Raw genomic sequence first — 16,997 nt, 5'->3', positions numbered from 1 at the left:
TCATCTCTTTCTCTAGAGATGAGTGACCAGCTAGAATTATGCTCTCCTTTTTTTGACTGGTTCACTGTTTCAAGGCTGTAACTATCATGCAACTTAATTTGCCTGTCTTGCTGCAGAACAGCCCTGATCTAAGATACATAAGTAGCAAGAGCTGTTGCACAAAGTAAACTTCTAAGCTTTGCTGTAATCAATTTGATTTTTACTTTCCTCTTAAAATTAAAATCTGACAATTTTTTTTTCTTGTAATAAATTGTTTGAACAAAGGGGAACCAGAAGTGAATTAAACTAAGTAACTTAAGGCAAGACATAAACAGTTGTTACTAGAGACCTTTTCAGTTTTTTTTTAACATGGGATGCAGCTATTTTTGCAGGGACTATAATATGCTGCTCCCTGCTGGCTGTCCTTGAAAACAGAAACTTGCTGTGAAGTTAAAGTCTGTAAGACTTCTGGAGTTCAGTGGAAATCTTCAGTATAAGAAAAGATGAATTGGATTTTAAATCTGATAGTGGACATGACAGCTTTACAGCTGGAATATGTAATCTAATGCCCATCTTACTTGCAAATAAGAGAAATTACAGACCACAAACAAATGAGTACAGTATTTAAAAGCATTACTGTCTCATACCTTAAAATTGGAATGCTTTACTCTGTCGCATACTGTTTTTTTAATGAAATAAGGGATAGCAGAATTTTTTAGCAGTTTGCCCTCCAACAGGCAATTTGCATAGTATTGGAACCATACTGCTGCAGTACCACTAGCTAGTTTATTAGCAGTAGTTTGTTAGCTGGCTGTTACATTGGTGTTTTTTGGAAGTAGGTGCTCGGGTAGTGCTTCCTTGACAGGCAGTGTGGCCTTAAGCAGAAATTGAGGATACTGGTACTTAAATGCAGAGCTGGTTTTCCCTTTCTTCTTTGCATGAGAAGTTTGTGATACAAAGAACATGTAATTACCTGGTAAAAGTGAGGGCTTATACACAAGGTTGTTGCTTATGGCTGTAATGTACTCTTAATTTACTAATCCTGCTTGGATATTTCTTGAGGACAGAATATTTTGTAAGAACCGTGACTATTTTGGGATCCATGCCCCTTGGCTGTCTGTTCCTCATGCACTTGATGCTACTGGGACTGAAGTTTCTGACTTAATCTGGTCTGGTCACTGAGACTGTTGAATACAGTGCTACTGGGGACCTTGTTACAAAACTGGCTACTGAAACTGGTCAGAGGAGCCTGGGAAGGACTGGGTATACTGGCACCTAGAATGGCATTTGCATAGGTAGCAGCAGATTTAAAAATATAAGATAACCCATGGGCTCATCTTAATTTGAAAAAGTCATAACCTGAAAGAGCATGAATTTAGAAAATGTAGTTTATAGTAGCTGCTAGAAATATATTCTGTTATAATCAGTTTTAGATATGCTGTTTTAAGTAAAAGCCAATTCCACACTTCTGCCAGAGTTGGAACAAGCTCTTAAATTTATTTCTCCTAAAGCTTTTACTAATAACAAGATAACTGAAAATAACAAAATCAAAAGTAATTTTTCTGGTCTGTGACACGCTAGGATGAAGATTAAATGTGCGTTATTATAGTTGAATAATGTTTCTTAGTAGTAGATCTTGAACATTGTTTGAAACCTATGGAAAGAAAATAATGTTATGTTTTTTTTGTAAAAGCATCATTAAAAGGAATCTATTTCATTGCCTCATTTTCGCTTACATTATATGTAAGTGTCCTACTAGTACTGTACTTAGTAAGAGGCTTTTTGCATTCTTGGTTTCCTGTAGAAAATAAAGGCATTTTTCTTGCTTAGTTTAGATTGCAGAAAAGTACATTAAGTCATTAGGCCTCTAAGTTAAACTGGCACTGTTGAGTAATCCTTTTGTTCTCAAGAATAAGTAGTACAAACAGCTGTATGTCTTTCCATTAACTTGCTAAATAAAATATTAACACATTTTTCTTGTGCCTGCTATACTAATATTACACTGAACTAAAAAGCATGTTTCTCCTTAGCTCAGGGCTATAGCACTGTGGATCTAGTATGGTGGTTGAGTCCACCAGTGATTAATTAGGTATGTTTCCATCTGGGTACCTAGAGTTTTACTGGGAATTTGGTTAAAAAACACTCGGTTGTCTTGGTCAGAATAGGTTGAAGAAATACTAAGTGTACCATAGGGTGTTGCTATTGAGGCGTTAACTGTAAGCATACACTGTGCTCATCACGAGTGTGGCAAAATGAGTTGCAGCTTGACATTGTCTGTAAGCAACCTATAGAGGGACCTCAGCAGACAGTAAGATTTTCAAGGCTTGGAAGACTTAACAGGACTAGGACTCAGTCTTAGTGATGCCTGTAGTCCCCTGAGTATAGGGGTAAGGTGATGCTTAAGCATGGGTCAACAGCCATGAACCTGAAATGCTCAGAACAGAAGGCAGTACTATTTCAAAGTCAGATGTTAACTAAAACAGGAGCTATAGCAGTAAAGGTACTGTCTATAGCTCTTCATAAAGCTGTCGGTGTAAGTGGCATGCAGAGTGTGCAGTGCTCCTGCCCTTGGGGTCAGTTAAGGAGAGACTTGCTGAGAAGTAGTTATGCAGCTAGACCTGCTTCTGTCTAGAGACTTAAGGCACTGAGCAGCTAGCATAAAAGCTATGTTTGTCTTGATGTGTGTGTCATTTTGCCTGCCAGTCATTCTTAAAGCTTCCCAGACAAGCATCCATAGCATGCTCTTAGTGGTAGGCATTTCTGGGATATGTTGAACTTAGCTTACAAATGAATGAACACATACAGTGTTACTGGAAGTGTCAGACTCTGATGGAAGGTAGCTGTGAATGCCAGATGTATACAGTCTGGTCCATGCCTTCTAGATTGCCATAAATTCCTGCAAACTAACTTAAAGTATCTCTGAAGAAGCTTGGTCCTGCTCTATTGCTAGTGACAATGCTTGTGAAATTACGTTTAGGAACCTTGGCTTTTAAGTATTAAAGGGTGAATATAGATAAATACCTGCTCAGGTAGAATAAGTAGATGTTTTCTATTGGTTCAGACATTCCTTTTCCATATCTGGAGAGAGAACAAGCAACAATTTCGCACACTTACGACAGTGCAAAAACTTGTCTCAAACTTCATTAATACTGAGTGCAGAAGTATAAAAAGCTAAATGGCAAATGCATGTGGATATGTCTTTCAAGAATGAAATTTGGACAGCTTTTACAAGTTGCCCTTGTTCAGATAGGTAGACACTTCAACCTCTGCCAGAGGAAAGCTACTTTAAAAGGCGTATGCATCTGGAGTAAATAATTTTGTTAGAAAATGTAAGCCTTCACTTTTAAATTATTCTGTTTTAAACTTGCATTGACTAAGACTGATTTTCCTATGTGCTCAGTGTCTGTCTTGGCTCTGGTTTAGCACTTCTGAAAAGCAGGCTCAGCATTGACTTTAAGCGGTCTTAAGAGCAACCCTCTATAAGGCAGTTTTGATCTCTACTACCTGTTAGTAGCTTGTCAAGTGTGTCCACAACAAATTTTGCATCCTCCATATTGAAGCACATTGGGGGCTTGAATTTAAGCACATTTCTTCCTGGCCCATCTGTACTCAGTAGAATATATTCTTCCTTAAGCCTGGAAAGAGCAATAACAAAGAATTATGTTTACCTTTGCATGTAGCTCAGAAAAACTTACAAACATCAGCATGCAGGCTGTCCCGACAATGCCCTTCTGCACTAACTGGTTTCTTTTTCTGCCAGTCTGGCTATATTTCAACAACTATCGAGTGGCAAGGTTACTCTGTAATTGTGCACTTGCCTCCTACATAGAGGACTGACCTACATGATTGTCTCTAGTACCTTGTTACTAGATACTCTGCTTCTGCTGTGGCTGGGGTCCTTTCTGCTTCATCCTTGATTAAGTCCACTCCAATGAATAAGCCAGAACCCCTTTAAAAGAAATAAAAAGTAGTCAAGTGTCAGAGGGACTGCAGGTGAACTAAAAAAATCTGAGGAAGTTTTTTGTGACATCACACCTTTACCACATGAGAACTACCTGATGTATGGCTAGTGATAGAAGAGGTATTGCTGTCTTGTAATATAGTAGAGACTTTTTGCTGCTCAGAAGGGCGGTGCAGGACATGATGTTAAGCATATTTTCCATCCAGCTCACTAATTCTGTTTTTTGTGCACTTGAAGTAAGAGTTCAGACAGGAAAGTGAATTCCTTTAGCAACTAATAAATCAGTAAAGCAGTACTGGCCTGGAGTGGCCCAAGTATATCAGTGGTAAGCTCAAGTTGTTTTCATCTAAAGTACAGCAGCCTGTTGATTTTTGCTAAAACCACAGATTTAATTAATTTCTTAAAACCACATTGGTTGGATTGAGTAGTTTGACTGACTGGAACAAAAAAAAAAAGCAGCTAAAAATATACATAAGGCACTGATACCTGACATCACCAATGATGGGATGCTTGGTTTTCTGTTCCTTGAGTAGATTCATCAAGAAGTTGCCTACTTCTGTGGCATGTGCTTGAAGGTGTTCCTTCTGAATCACATCTAACACAGCTAATCCAATTGCACATGAAACAGGATTTCCTCCAAACTGAGCTCAGGGAAGGAACATGCGTAGCCATGGAAGGGGAAGAAAGATGCAATGATGTCACTCAGTGTAGCCTCAGTGATAGAATGAGCATACTGCCATCTTTCAGATGGAGCCAGTAAATAGAAAGTTACATATTGGGAAACTACAAATAATACATAAACAGTAACTGAGCGATAAAGATCAATAGAAACACTGCATGATTATCTAATTTAAGACTTTGACTCCTGTAGAGGAGAGTTGGGCAACTTTGTACTTACTGTATTAAAATACTCTACTCCTGTGGCTCCAAATGCTTCTGCAATTTCTTTTGTTGTTGCTACACAGGCAATAGGGTGCCCATTTCCTATTGGTTTCCCCATAGTAACAATATCAGGTATAAAATCGTCTCCCTGAAGCTGGAATGCCCAAAAGTGCTTGCCAACCCTGCCAAAGCCAACTTGAATTTCATCAGCAATAAATACACCTCCTGCCTTGTGCACGTGCCTGTAACATAAAAGATCGTTACTATCTTTTTAAGAGGAAACAGAACAGAAATACTTACTGCTTAAAAACATGCAGAAAGCATTACTTCGCAAACTTCCAGGAGACAAACTTGCACAGGCCTGTATTCTAGAGATGTGTTTAAAATGCAGGTCTTTGCCGTACAAACTTTACATTCTAACTTGAAGGCATAGGCCGCTACATGCCACAGCAGGCAGAGAAATTCTCTATCATGTATAATTGGCAAGTATGTTAAATTTAAAAAGTTAAAAATGAATGACCACTTACTCTGCAACCTTCTGAAAATAGCCTGCTGGTGGAATGATTTGACCACCCACACTTGGCAGAGATTCAACAAAAAATGCAGCAATCTGAAATAAAGGTAGCATGTAATGTTTGAATGCGGTACAGAAAGCTGTGGAAATTGTGTTAACAATTGACAAGAAGCTCTTTGTTAGTGGATGGTTCTTGTATTATTATGCCATGTTTTCTTTTTGACAAGTCCATACTACTTAGCTCAGTAATCCTGAATGGCATTGATAATCAGCCATGGTCATTTCTAAGGCAAGAAAAATGGTCAAGGAAGTCACTTTTTACCTTTCTGCCTCTCTCATGTGCTTGCTGGATAATATTTTTCACTTCGTTAGCATAGGCTGTTACTGAATCTTCGTGGTCTTCTCTATAAAGTCCTCTGTATGTGTCTGGAATAGGAGCCTGTGCAAAGGAACAGTATTCTGTATTCAGTATATCATAAATAAGACTTCATTAAATTGACAAGTAGTTGATAGTTATATGCTGAAGTACATACCACGTGGACCCATTCCTTTTGTCCTTCTAGATTTCTGAATTTATATGGGCTTATGTCAATCAAGGATGTCAGATGTCCATGGTAAGCACTTAAAAAACAATCAGTGAGAAAAGCTCTGCAATTTCTATCAATAAGCTTAGTACTATTTGGATTTTTTTTTCGTATCTGAATATAAGGGATGCAGAGGGACAGTACTTGTCACTGGTTTGCCTGGACCAGTGTCTAGAACTCAGCAGTGTAAGTCATGAGCCGTATTACAAGATCTCAGAACAACTGGAGGGGACGTGTCTGCCCTGCTTCCGAGCATCCTCCAGCAATGGAGTTTTCTGTCTTTGGGCATCCTGTTCTCATTTTGACCACCTTGCATTTTGGCCACTGCTGGCCTCCTTATAGTATGGCAGTGTCTGTTACGTACTGAGAGCCCAGCGGGACACAGTTCTCTGGGCTGGTCTCACAAATACAGAAATGGGAAAAATGACCTCCCTCAGTTTCCTGGTTACAGTCTTTCTACTACAACAGGTTTTAAAAAATGCTCTGACCAGGGACCAAAACCTAGCCTTGTACCCCACAGTAGATAAAATTGCTGATATACTTACTGGTCTAAAACTATAACATCCTCGTGTTTTGTGTACTGTCGTGCCAGTCTTAGGGCAAGATCATTAGCTTCAGATCTACAATTGAAAAATTCAGTAAGCGTTTCATTGTGGATGTCTGAGTTTTGAAATTCTACCCTCCCTTGCAATGCTGTTTGCGTCTGCAAAGAACAGACAGCTTGATGCATGTTACTTACAGATCCCTTAGTAATCAGGACTCATTAGGTAGGACCGTTCACCAGAATGGAATCCATTTTAAACTTGAGTACGGAAACTGCTTTGGAAACAGTTTTTTCTTTTTTTAGCTGCAGTTTGCTTGGCAGTATGCGCCCCCTCCCCAAATGCACGTTGTTATATTTAATTTTGATAACAGCACTAATTCATAGTTTAGAAGACAAGTCAGGCCAGAAACTTAACACAGTAAATATTTACATTAATGTTTTGTAGTCCAAGGCCTTATAAATAGAATAAAACCCCTTCTTAAATGAGACACTAGATTAGTGTCCTTGTAGAGAGCTTGCTAAATGTGAACTTTGTAGTCAGTGAAGTTCTAAAAAAGACACAGTTCCTTCAAAAACAAACCCCCTACACCATGTTTTTTGTTAATATCTAGTCGTCCACACCAGATCATGCAATTGGCTGTTGATAGATACACCTACTGAACACACAGTATCAATTCTAATATACCCCCTGACTTACCCAGAATTCAAAAAGTAAAAGATGCATAACTTCTCAGGTAGTGTTTTTGAAAGTCTCTCTGCATAATCGACCAAGTTGTCATGAAGATAACGAGAATTTGTATTTAACAATTGATTTTGTTCATGGGCTGCTTTTACTATATCAGGGTGACAATGTCCAACTGCAAGAGAGCATGGAGAGTAGTTTGAGAGTTCTTCCATATACCCATGATGTTAATTCGTATACTAACTTCCCACTTAACATTTCTTGAATATTTTTAGATATTATCACTGATGATTGTATTCATCAGTGGAGCATTAATGACATTGTCAGCAGAACACAACTAAGTACACTTTCTCTAAAAACATTGGGTTCTGCCTTCCCTACACCCCAAAAAACCACAAAACCAAACCTTGAAGTTGCCTACCTACTGTACTTTAAAGTTCATAGTTAATACTGGAAAGTGATATGCTAAACCAAGTAGTGTCTAATGTGATGTTTGGATTTAGACATTTATATTATTTAGGGGTTTGGGAATGAGCTGGTAAGCTTTACCATCAAAGAATTAATAGGGCTGTCTAGGGTGTTAGTCACAGCACTGACCCACTAGAGAGATTTCAGATCAGCAGCTACTTCATAATACCCAGCTAAGGCACCACACTGAACAATAGTCCTGCAACTGTAGGCTTAGCAGTAACTTACAAACACAACACATGTGTCAAGTCATTTGTTAGTTTCACAGTTAAGATGCTTTACTTGAGCTTTCAGGGGAAGGGGAAAAAAAAATCTGTAAATTTTAGAGGGGTGTGTTTCTAGGAAGACAGATCAAGGAGCAAGCCTGGAAGGCAAGTTCACATGTACAGAAATTCAAATGTGAACTGTAATTTCCCAAACTGCAGGCTCGAGAAAGGTTTCTTCACTTGTCCAACTAAACAACCCCTCCCGCAACACAACAGTGGTAAAATGTACTGATTGTGCCTTGTTCTGCTTAGAAGAACGTAGTGTCGAACAACATGACTTTTAACTTACCATGAGCGACATTGTTTATGCAGTCAAGGTACTGTCTTCCATTCTCATCGTACATGTACTGGCCTTTCGCCTTTACGATCTTCACTGGATCATTAGAAAAAAACAGCTTGCAAGAAGAGCTATGGCAAACATCAGAAAGGAAAATAAGTCTTAGTAAATTCTTAAAGTCGTGTAGTTTTTTCTGCTGGTAATATTTTCAGTACAGATTGATTAATCAAGAGAAGGACATTTCCCCAGTTTGGCGGCACGTGGTGTCATCCTTGTCCTGGCCCCTAAAACAAAGCTTGGGATGGGGAAGAGAACAGCCCTTCTGCAGTAGGTCAAATTTTGTTAGATTTGCGGGGGGGGGAAAAACATACTCCAGAACTGAAAATCCTTCACTGGGAACCTAGCCACAGCACACAGACAGGACTTCCCTCTGTAGTTTCATCTAATCTTAAGTGTGGTTCCTTACTGTCTGTGCTCTCTGCCCTTCACGTTCTTGAACCCTCTTTGGCATCTTGTACCTTGTGATCATTTTTATTGTGTTCTTATATATTGAGCAACAATAACGTGCTCAGGTCCTGATGTCCCAGATAGTATGTTGTGGGTGATTCTTATGTCTGTATAAAGTTTTATTAATCTTAGCTGAAACCCTGAGTGATTTTATAAGGCTGGGTCTAGTTAACAGAGTTTGTTTTGGTTCACTTTTAATGTAAATTGCTGAACATAATTGAAACGCGTCTGCCTAAGTAGGAGTTGTGGAGATTTGACCAAGGCTAATGCCAAGCTTTCATGCTTCATTTAGTAAAAGATTGCTTATACAAAAATAAAATAATTTGACTATAAATACAAAATCATTGTCAAGTAAACAACAAAAGACAATGATAAAATGAGAAACTGCTTTGCTGTCCCTCCCCTACAGGAATCCTGTAATTTCTGAGTGAGCTGGCAGCGGAAGGGTAGGACAGGCAGGTGTTCTGTCAGCCTCTGCGAGTTTGCTCCTGCTGGGCAGGCGCTTACAGGGAGGGGAGGCACAGAGCCAGGCTCTTGGGTTGTGTCAGTGGCAAAAGTCCAATTCAAGCATTTACTTGTGGCCCGGCTGCTGGATTCATAAAATGTACAAAGACGAGAGAGTAGCCTTGTTGTTGAGTGTATATTTATATATAAAAAAGTATGTATATATATATACACACACTTCTATATATACATGTGTGTGTGTATATAAGGTATATATTCTTATATATATCTATATATATACAGTTCTGCTGCTGTTAGCTGTCTGCAGAGCCAAGAGTGTTTCAGCTCAGCGGGAGCAACCCGAGTAAAAGGGCAGTTTGGAACCGAGTCCCGTACTTAACCAGGCAGCCCGTGGCCGGTTCCGTCGCACGTTTGGCGACACAGGAGCGCTCCGACAGCCCGGCCCTGCCGGTGGAGCCCGTTCCGGCGGTTCAGAGTTGAACGGCCGTGCGGGGTAGGGCCGTGTTCCGCACCCCGCTCCCTAAGAAACGCCGATGGCTGAGCGCGGCCCAGCCCCGCGCCCCCCGCCGTGCCGCTGCCTGCTGCCCACTGCCGACGTGCCGCGGGCCGCGTAAGGCAGGGCCGGCGGCGGGACCCCGCCCGGGCCGGGCCACCCCCCGGTGGGGCCGGCGGTCTGCACCTGGCAGCCACGTCGGCCGGCGGCGCCCGTCCCGTCCCGTCCCGTCCCGCCGCGCTTACCCGATGAGCTGCCGGCGCAGGGCCAGGGTCTCCTGGCGGGGCCGCCGCGCCGGCCTCATGGCCGCTCCGCCGCCGCGCAGGGGCCGCCTGGGGGGGGCCGGGCCCGCCCCCGGCACCGCGGCGCCCCCTGCGGGCCGCGCCCTGCCGCTGCGCCGCCCGGCAGCCCCAGCGCCGCCCTGTGGCGGGTGGCCGCGCTACCGGTGCTGGGAGCCGCCGGGGGGAGGGCGCTGTGCCGTGACTGCGGGGACACCGGCAGCGCGGGGACACCGGCAGCGCGTCTCAGCTCCAGCAGCGCTGTGGCTGCGCGCCTCCCTTAGCATAGAGCCCAGCCCCCGACCTCCCAGCTGCTCCCAGTAAGCAAGCCCTCCGGCTGTGGGGACACTTACAGCGTCGGGAGCTGTGACTTCACCTCCAAGGTCCCATAGCACAGGGGGGGGATGCTGCAACCGCTGGGCTCCTGGGAGGCTGCTGGCAGCTCCCAGGGGAACTACCCCGTGTTACCCCCCATCCCACTTTGTTAGCAGGTGCCTCACAGGTAATAACATGCTTGTGAGAGCTCCTTAGGATTATTATTATAGCTATATCCTAACTCTCTCTCTTTTGAAATACTTACGCATCGAGGAAGTTTCTTTTACAGTTGAGGGGGTAGCCTGGGTGTCCTAACTGTATCAGTTGTTCAATGCATATTTCACTGTTTAAGCAAAAGTAAACCCAGAGCATTTATTTATGTCATTGTGCTCCTTGTCTTTGGTCGGTGACAGATAGGTAGACCTGGCTGACTACTTAAGAGCCAACTCTAGGATAGGCAGTAGTTAGGATGAAAAGAGGAAATGCTATCATCGTTATTACAATGGCCATTCCTCCGGTCCTGTTGGATTGGAATTAGTCAAAGAAAAACAAAGAAAGGGTGTTCTGGGATGGGTTGAGCCCACTGCCACTGCCAGTGTTGGATCCCGTAACTGAGTTCATAAACTTACCAAGTTTCATTCTAAAAGATGCCAGATTTTTTTTCCTTCCAAGTATAAGAACCAGTGTTCACATTCATTTGTTTTAAACTGACAGCATCTGTTAAGACGACTCTAGAAAATAGAGCAGACCCTTTTAAAACTACACACTTGGCAGACTTTGTTGCTGACTAGCTATAGCCACCAATAATCATCTCTAGTTGCAGTTATTTGATAAACACAACAGCAATTTAAATTTTGCATAATATGGAGAATCTAAAACCAAACTGCTAGGCAATTACTATGAACTTAGGAGGTCAGACTTGGTTGTTGCATAAGTCAGGTTTTAAGTCACAAAAGACAGTAGAGAAAAAGTTATGAATGGCTGTTAATCTTTATTTGAACTCTTGTCTGATTAAGCTATTTAGCGGATATTTATAATAACAACCTGAACATTTACAATTTGGAAAGTTTATTCTTGGTTAAAAATGCAGAGTTCATTATACATATTCACACAGTTGTAAAAGCAATCTGTACAGAGAGACCATTTTTAAAAATCTAGTCTTTGCTTTTGTTACAGAAAGCACAAGAAAAAACTATTTTCGGAGGTCTCAAGCTAATGTACTGTCCATTACAGCTTAAAACTAGAAATACATGATGCAGTACTAATTAATACCATTTTAACATGTTAAAACAATGGTTAAGAAATACTGTTATTAATGCCTTCATTTTTAAAGTAGTTGTTCCCCAAAGAAACGAGTAAATAGAGTACTTTTTGTGGCACATACATAATTAAAAATCACAAAGAGTTTGCAAATATAGAGATGTTAAGTACATTTTCTGTATTTTTAATAGCCATATATATTTCTTTTCAAAGGTGATACATTTTATAGAGTTTTAGTCAGCTTTGTATAAAATACCATGTAAATGCACTCAAAACAAAACTAATTTTTGTAAGGTGTCCAAACTGCACATACATGCAAATAGCCCTTTCTCCTCTGAACAGCCTTACTGGAGTGGTGCAACCACTCGCATAAATAAGGGACACTTGCATAACATGGTAGAGGATTAAGCCCTATCAGCATATTAAATTTCAAAACAAATATGGACAGAAAAAGCACACATTGCATGTATTTTTCTAAACTGTATACAAGTGATATTTTCATTTGGATTTTAAATACCAGCAGGTGTAGCTTCTCAAATTAAGTTGTTTCAGAAATGCTAGCATACATACCAGTTTTAAAACATACCTATGTTCAAAGTAATTTAATGCAACAGAGCAGGTTTTGGTTTTGACTGGTATTTTGTGCTGAACCTTCATCATATTGAGTATTTTATATCATTCTTTAAGATGCCAGAAAAAAGAACCCCAAATAGTAGCCCCAAAAGTTGCTACATTATGAAATTGTCTATAAAACTGTATTCCATCTATAAAAGTAAACGGCAAACACAACAGGACTCCAACTCTCATTCTAGCTGATGGCAGTTTACTACCTCTTCTGCTGAATTTGGAAATTCATTGGGTAACGTGGGTGCTTTTAGCTTTGGAAAACCAGGTCCTAAGTTTTTTTTATGTAACTGCAGAAATGCAAGTTCGATATGCACTCACGTAAATTCACATAAAATGGACCTTCTAAAGTGAAGCATACGCCACAGTGTTTAACAGCACATAAAAAAGCAGCAAGCGGTCTTAGCGTCATTGACAGATACTTGGGACACCTTTGTTTTACGTTCCTGTTTGTTAGTATCTACATTATATAAGAAACCACACAGACAGACTCACAAGGGAGCTGCCTGTTCCAGAAAGCGGGCAACTGAGAGGCAACTTCTACCAGTACTTAGCGAACAGGGATTGATTGTAGTCCGAAAATGCAGGAAAACCACAAATGTTAATAATATATTTATTACTCTGTTGTCAATAATGCCACTTCTTATGCATTGAAAACTCCTGTTTCCCAGCTTTCTTATGGTTTTCCCTCAGGCTCTCTACAGTAGTAGAGAGTCACACAATCTATTAAGTCCTTCTTGCACTCATTTCTAAGTGACAGGTTTTAAGTGACAGGCTTTCAGCACTACTTTAGCTGTCGATCATGCAACAGTTAAGACATCCCTTTTGTTGTGCCATCTAACAGTATGCAAGCATATGGAAAAGAGTTCACAAGGGGACATAAAAATACCAGAAATAATTTTTAACTTAGAAATGTAAGCGATAATCAAGGACCAGACAGTTTAAGAACTAGATTTTTGTACTCACTGGTTTGCTTCAGTCTGCAGTAGATTCCCCGCAGCGGAGCCGTGAAGTATTTCAAACTGTACTAATTACAGTCGGGTTCCCTGCAGTGCCAGGGACACAATTAAAAGGCAGGTGACTCCAGTAAATGACAGTGAGACTGGACTAACTCGAGTGACCGGATGATTTCTTTTCTCCCCCACCCCCTGCCTCCCTTTTTTAACGACATTATTGCAAAAAGGTCCAAGAAATATTTTTACGTAAATTCCGTCTTGTAAGGTTGCCAGGGTCAGCATAGGCCACAGTGATCGCCTCGGCAAGCTGAAGTGTCTTAGGCCTTTTGAAATCTATCCAAACACTTCACCTCTCACTTGGAAAGTCTTACTGGTTAAAAACTGGAAGGCTGGCTGCGCCACTAAGCACGTCATCATATAGTGAGCAGGTAAAACTTAGGAGCTTCACACGAAATAAAAGAGTACCGAGGTTTCACTCCCCCTTTGGGCACCTAGCTATGCTGGTGTGAGTTGGAACCAAACTCCCTCATCTGACTGCAGTGGTGGTCCAGGATAAGTGGTTTGGGGACATGAATCTTGAACATTTTTATCATTTCTTATTAGTAATATTTTTGCATATCTTAAATATGAATCCATTTCCATAAAGAAAGTAATTCAAAGCTTCCGTGCTTTAAAATCTAAAAATGAAAACTTGACAAGTAACCTGCCGCAGATAGATTTTACTTGTATAATGCTTTAAATTGTCTGAGCAACAATGGGACCCAAAACCCCCAGAATTGAGAATCTAATGGTATTTCCTTTCCCAAGAAAGAAATACCAGACTTGAAAAAAGAGATTGAGGTTTCTATCTGTGCACGCTTGCTTTACAAATACCTGTTCAGCCCATGTAGTTACACAAAAGGGGTGCCCATCCCCGTGTGTGCCATCCATTAAGGGACAGTGTCGGGGCATAACGTTTGATAAAATTTGTCCTGGTGTAAAATGTTTCTCTCGATTAAACAAATGTCTCCTCTAGATGGCAGCCCTAAATCAGTAGTCAGTGGCCAGGAACCTGCGCTCCAATACTCCTGTATCACGCGTACTAAATTTACAGGCTAACAAGGCACAGATACATTGACCAAGGATGGTTATTTTCCATTATGATAAAGCTGGAAATTTCTGGCATCTTAATATTTTCATTACAAGTGGGGGAGGTCTTTCATTCTGGCCCAAGAGCCCACTGTACTTGGCTGATTGCAAAACCATGTGCTACGTCTAAAGGTTCATACATTTCGTTCTGAGCTGCGGGCTGGCTGCAGACCAACACCTTTGCTGGTGTAATCTAGTTCAGCGCTCCTACAGCCAGCCCAGTTGTGTCCAGTTCCAGCAGCTGAAACAGGACACGGAGCATGCGTGGGGGGGGGGCGGGAAGAGAAGGCAGCAGCCAACCTAGAACACGAGCTTTCTGGCATGAAACTGGGTCATCACAGATGCTCTTCCTGGGTAGTGGGTCACTGACAATCATAAAACCACGGGAAATGACCTCTGTCATTCTCCATGGATTACTTTTCATCATTGCATAGGATGTCTTGAACTGCTGAAACCTCACACAAGTTTTGCTGGTTTGCTTAAGGCTTTCAAATGCTGGATTTATGAAATTACAGGAGACGTAAGCTCACCTAAATATTTCAGCTATTGGTTTCCTAAAAACAAAACATCAGAAGGTCTCTTATTGTTAGAAGAAACATTCTTATTTTTAAATACACAGGAGAAAATCCATATGGAAATAAATTCATCACCATTATATATACAGCAAGTGTTAGAAGCAGTGTATACAAGAAAGGCAGCTCCCCACATTAAAACAAAGCAAGTAGCAATGTCTTGATATGTTTGTTTGTTTTTTTTTTTTTTTTTTTTTTTTTTTTTAAAATCCTAGCACATTGAGGCTAGGAAACAGTTTCAGTTTGGAGTCAGACTGGGTTTTCTCTGCCACCTGTTTCACAACACAGAGAAATATTCCTGAACTCAATAGCCAAACCCACAATTCAGCTGCAAAACTCTTAATTAATCTCACCTCCTCCCGTCAGCACAGGCCAAATCATCGGGTTCGCACTCCGGCAACGGGCCTCCTAAGCTGCCAGCGCACTTGCGAGCACTGGAGTTACAGACATGGGGGTTATTTGGCCACCTTCCCTTTCCCCCAAAACCCATTCCCCCCTGAAGCTTTAGGGAGCTGCGCCCAACAGTAAGCTTGGGGAGCGCATCACCGCGCCTGGAGCGCCCAGGGCCAGGACTGGCACAGCTGCCGCCACCACAGAGACCAGCAGCTCCAGCATTGGCCACCTGGCACGTGAGGGTAGCCCTGCCTGCAGAGCTTTGTGGCTGAAAAACTGCTTTAAGGGTTTCAAGTGAATTGTTGTGCCCTTAGGGGACTCTTGTTTGGGAACCTGGCTTCCAAATTTCATTAGGCTGCATTACATTATGGGGAGGATGGTGGTAGTAACTGGGAGTTGCAGTCACTGGCTACAGTTTAAAAGGGAGCAAGCCTCAGAGCTGCTGTCCTCTGCTCCTGGGCAGCAGGTAGACATGGTTATATTAATGTCTATATATATAGGTTATATATAATGGAAACCACCCTGCTTTCACGGTCCGTTACATTAGACTAAGGAATTCTGTTTTGTAAACTAGAAAACAGATAAAATACAAATTTGGCTGGGTTTCAGATTCCGCCAATATTAATAACCTCTGTTACCCAAAACATCGATTGATGCTTCCACGAAGTTAACATACTAAATACTTCAGTGATCGAGAAAAATCAGTTGCTCAGTCTTAGACTGACTTACACTTCATAAGCATTATCAGCCTCCCTGTCAGTCATCTTTATTGCTCCTGACATCTAGGGGAACCGTTCAGCTGCATTTCTGAATTCCTGTAAAACAATCCCACATTCCTTCCAACCAGGGCGGGGGGAGGAAGAGAGAAGTTTCCTGGGGAAAAAATGCTGTATGCTTTGTGAGAGGCTGAGATAATTACTGAGTTTGAGCAAGACTGCCAGTACTACCTAAAAGTAAAATTTATCTTCATGAGCTGTTCGCAAACTCAAAAGTATTCCAAAAGACCCACATAAACATTTTCATATGGAAGGAAAAAATAATCAACTGATCTGGCATGAATTTGCTGAGCAAAGCACATCTTTTTTTAACTCTTCCCAATAAGATCACGACTGCTTTGAAACAATTTGTCATTTAACAACCTACTCGTCTATATCTGTGTGTGTGGAAAGCACATGGAAGTCTGAACAGATTTCCTCTTAGGCGCCGCGCGATCGATACAGAAATCAACAGTTCCTCTAATGCAGTCTGTCACTCTGCACGATGCGATCGATGAGGAACACCGAGTTCAGGATCTAGAGGCCAAACACACCCATCTCAGCTGGGGACCGGGAAGGACTTGGAGTGCCCATCACAGCCGCAGCCTTCCCCAGGGATCCACACCGGGAGCTCCGCTTCCCACAGGTCTCGGCTGCTGGTGCTGGAAGGGGTTGGTAGAGTAGCCGTAGCGCCAGCAGATCCTCCGAGATCTCCTGGTTAGTTCCTTGTGGCTGAAGTGGCAATAGGTGCTGTATACAGCAGGATCCGTTCCCACCGGGATTTCTAACGGGAATGAGAGCAGCAGAAGTCCAGCTGCACGCAGGCTGCCGATCCGTTCTAGCCCATCTATAGCCTTCCTCCTTGCCTGGCACGGAAACGCCGCGAGCGGCCAGGCTGTGCCTCGGGGATGGGGAAGAGCCACCCTGGTTAAGAGGTTTAGTTGATTCAAAACGAGCTCTCTCTCCCTTCGTTACGGAAAAATGTCTTGGGTTGTGTGGCAGCAGAGGCTCTTTGTTGGGAGGGGGACGGCTGCCACGCGGAGCGATTAGAGCAATAGGTAAAGCACTGTTCTGGTATTCTGTATCAATGTTTT

General features: G+C 41.9%; 2 protein-coding genes across 8 annotated transcripts in view; one reads left to right on the top strand and one right to left on the bottom strand.

Annotated features, from left to right (window-relative positions):
• HNRNPAB (heterogeneous nuclear ribonucleoprotein A/B) overlaps positions 1–16,997 on the top strand; it is a 29,960-nt gene that overhangs the window by 8,176 nt on the left and 4,787 nt on the right. The gene's annotated exons all lie outside the window — the stretch shown is intronic.
• On the bottom strand, positions 251–16,995 carry PHYKPL (5-phosphohydroxy-L-lysine phospho-lyase). Its single transcript, XM_080398499.1, has 13 exons — positions 9,868–16,995; positions 8,170–8,288; positions 7,162–7,321; positions 6,466–6,540; positions 5,870–5,957; positions 5,659–5,775; positions 5,350–5,432; positions 4,839–5,064; positions 4,427–4,581; positions 3,839–3,928; positions 3,484–3,614; positions 3,001–3,057; positions 251–1,633 (listed from the first exon to the last, which is right to left on the bottom strand). The coding sequence occupies exons 1-12, from the start codon at positions 9,924–9,926 to the stop codon at positions 3,029–3,031; spliced, it is 1,332 nt and encodes a 443-aa protein (XP_080254625.1). The 5' UTR covers positions 9,927–16,995; the 3' UTR covers positions 251–1,633; positions 3,001–3,028.

This window comes from Falco punctatus (assembly GCF_963210335.1).
Source record: "Falco punctatus genome assembly, chromosome: 8".
NCBI lineage: Eukaryota > Metazoa > Chordata > Aves > Falconiformes > Falconidae > Falco > Falco punctatus.
This window is presented reverse-complemented; position numbering and strand designations above follow the sequence as displayed.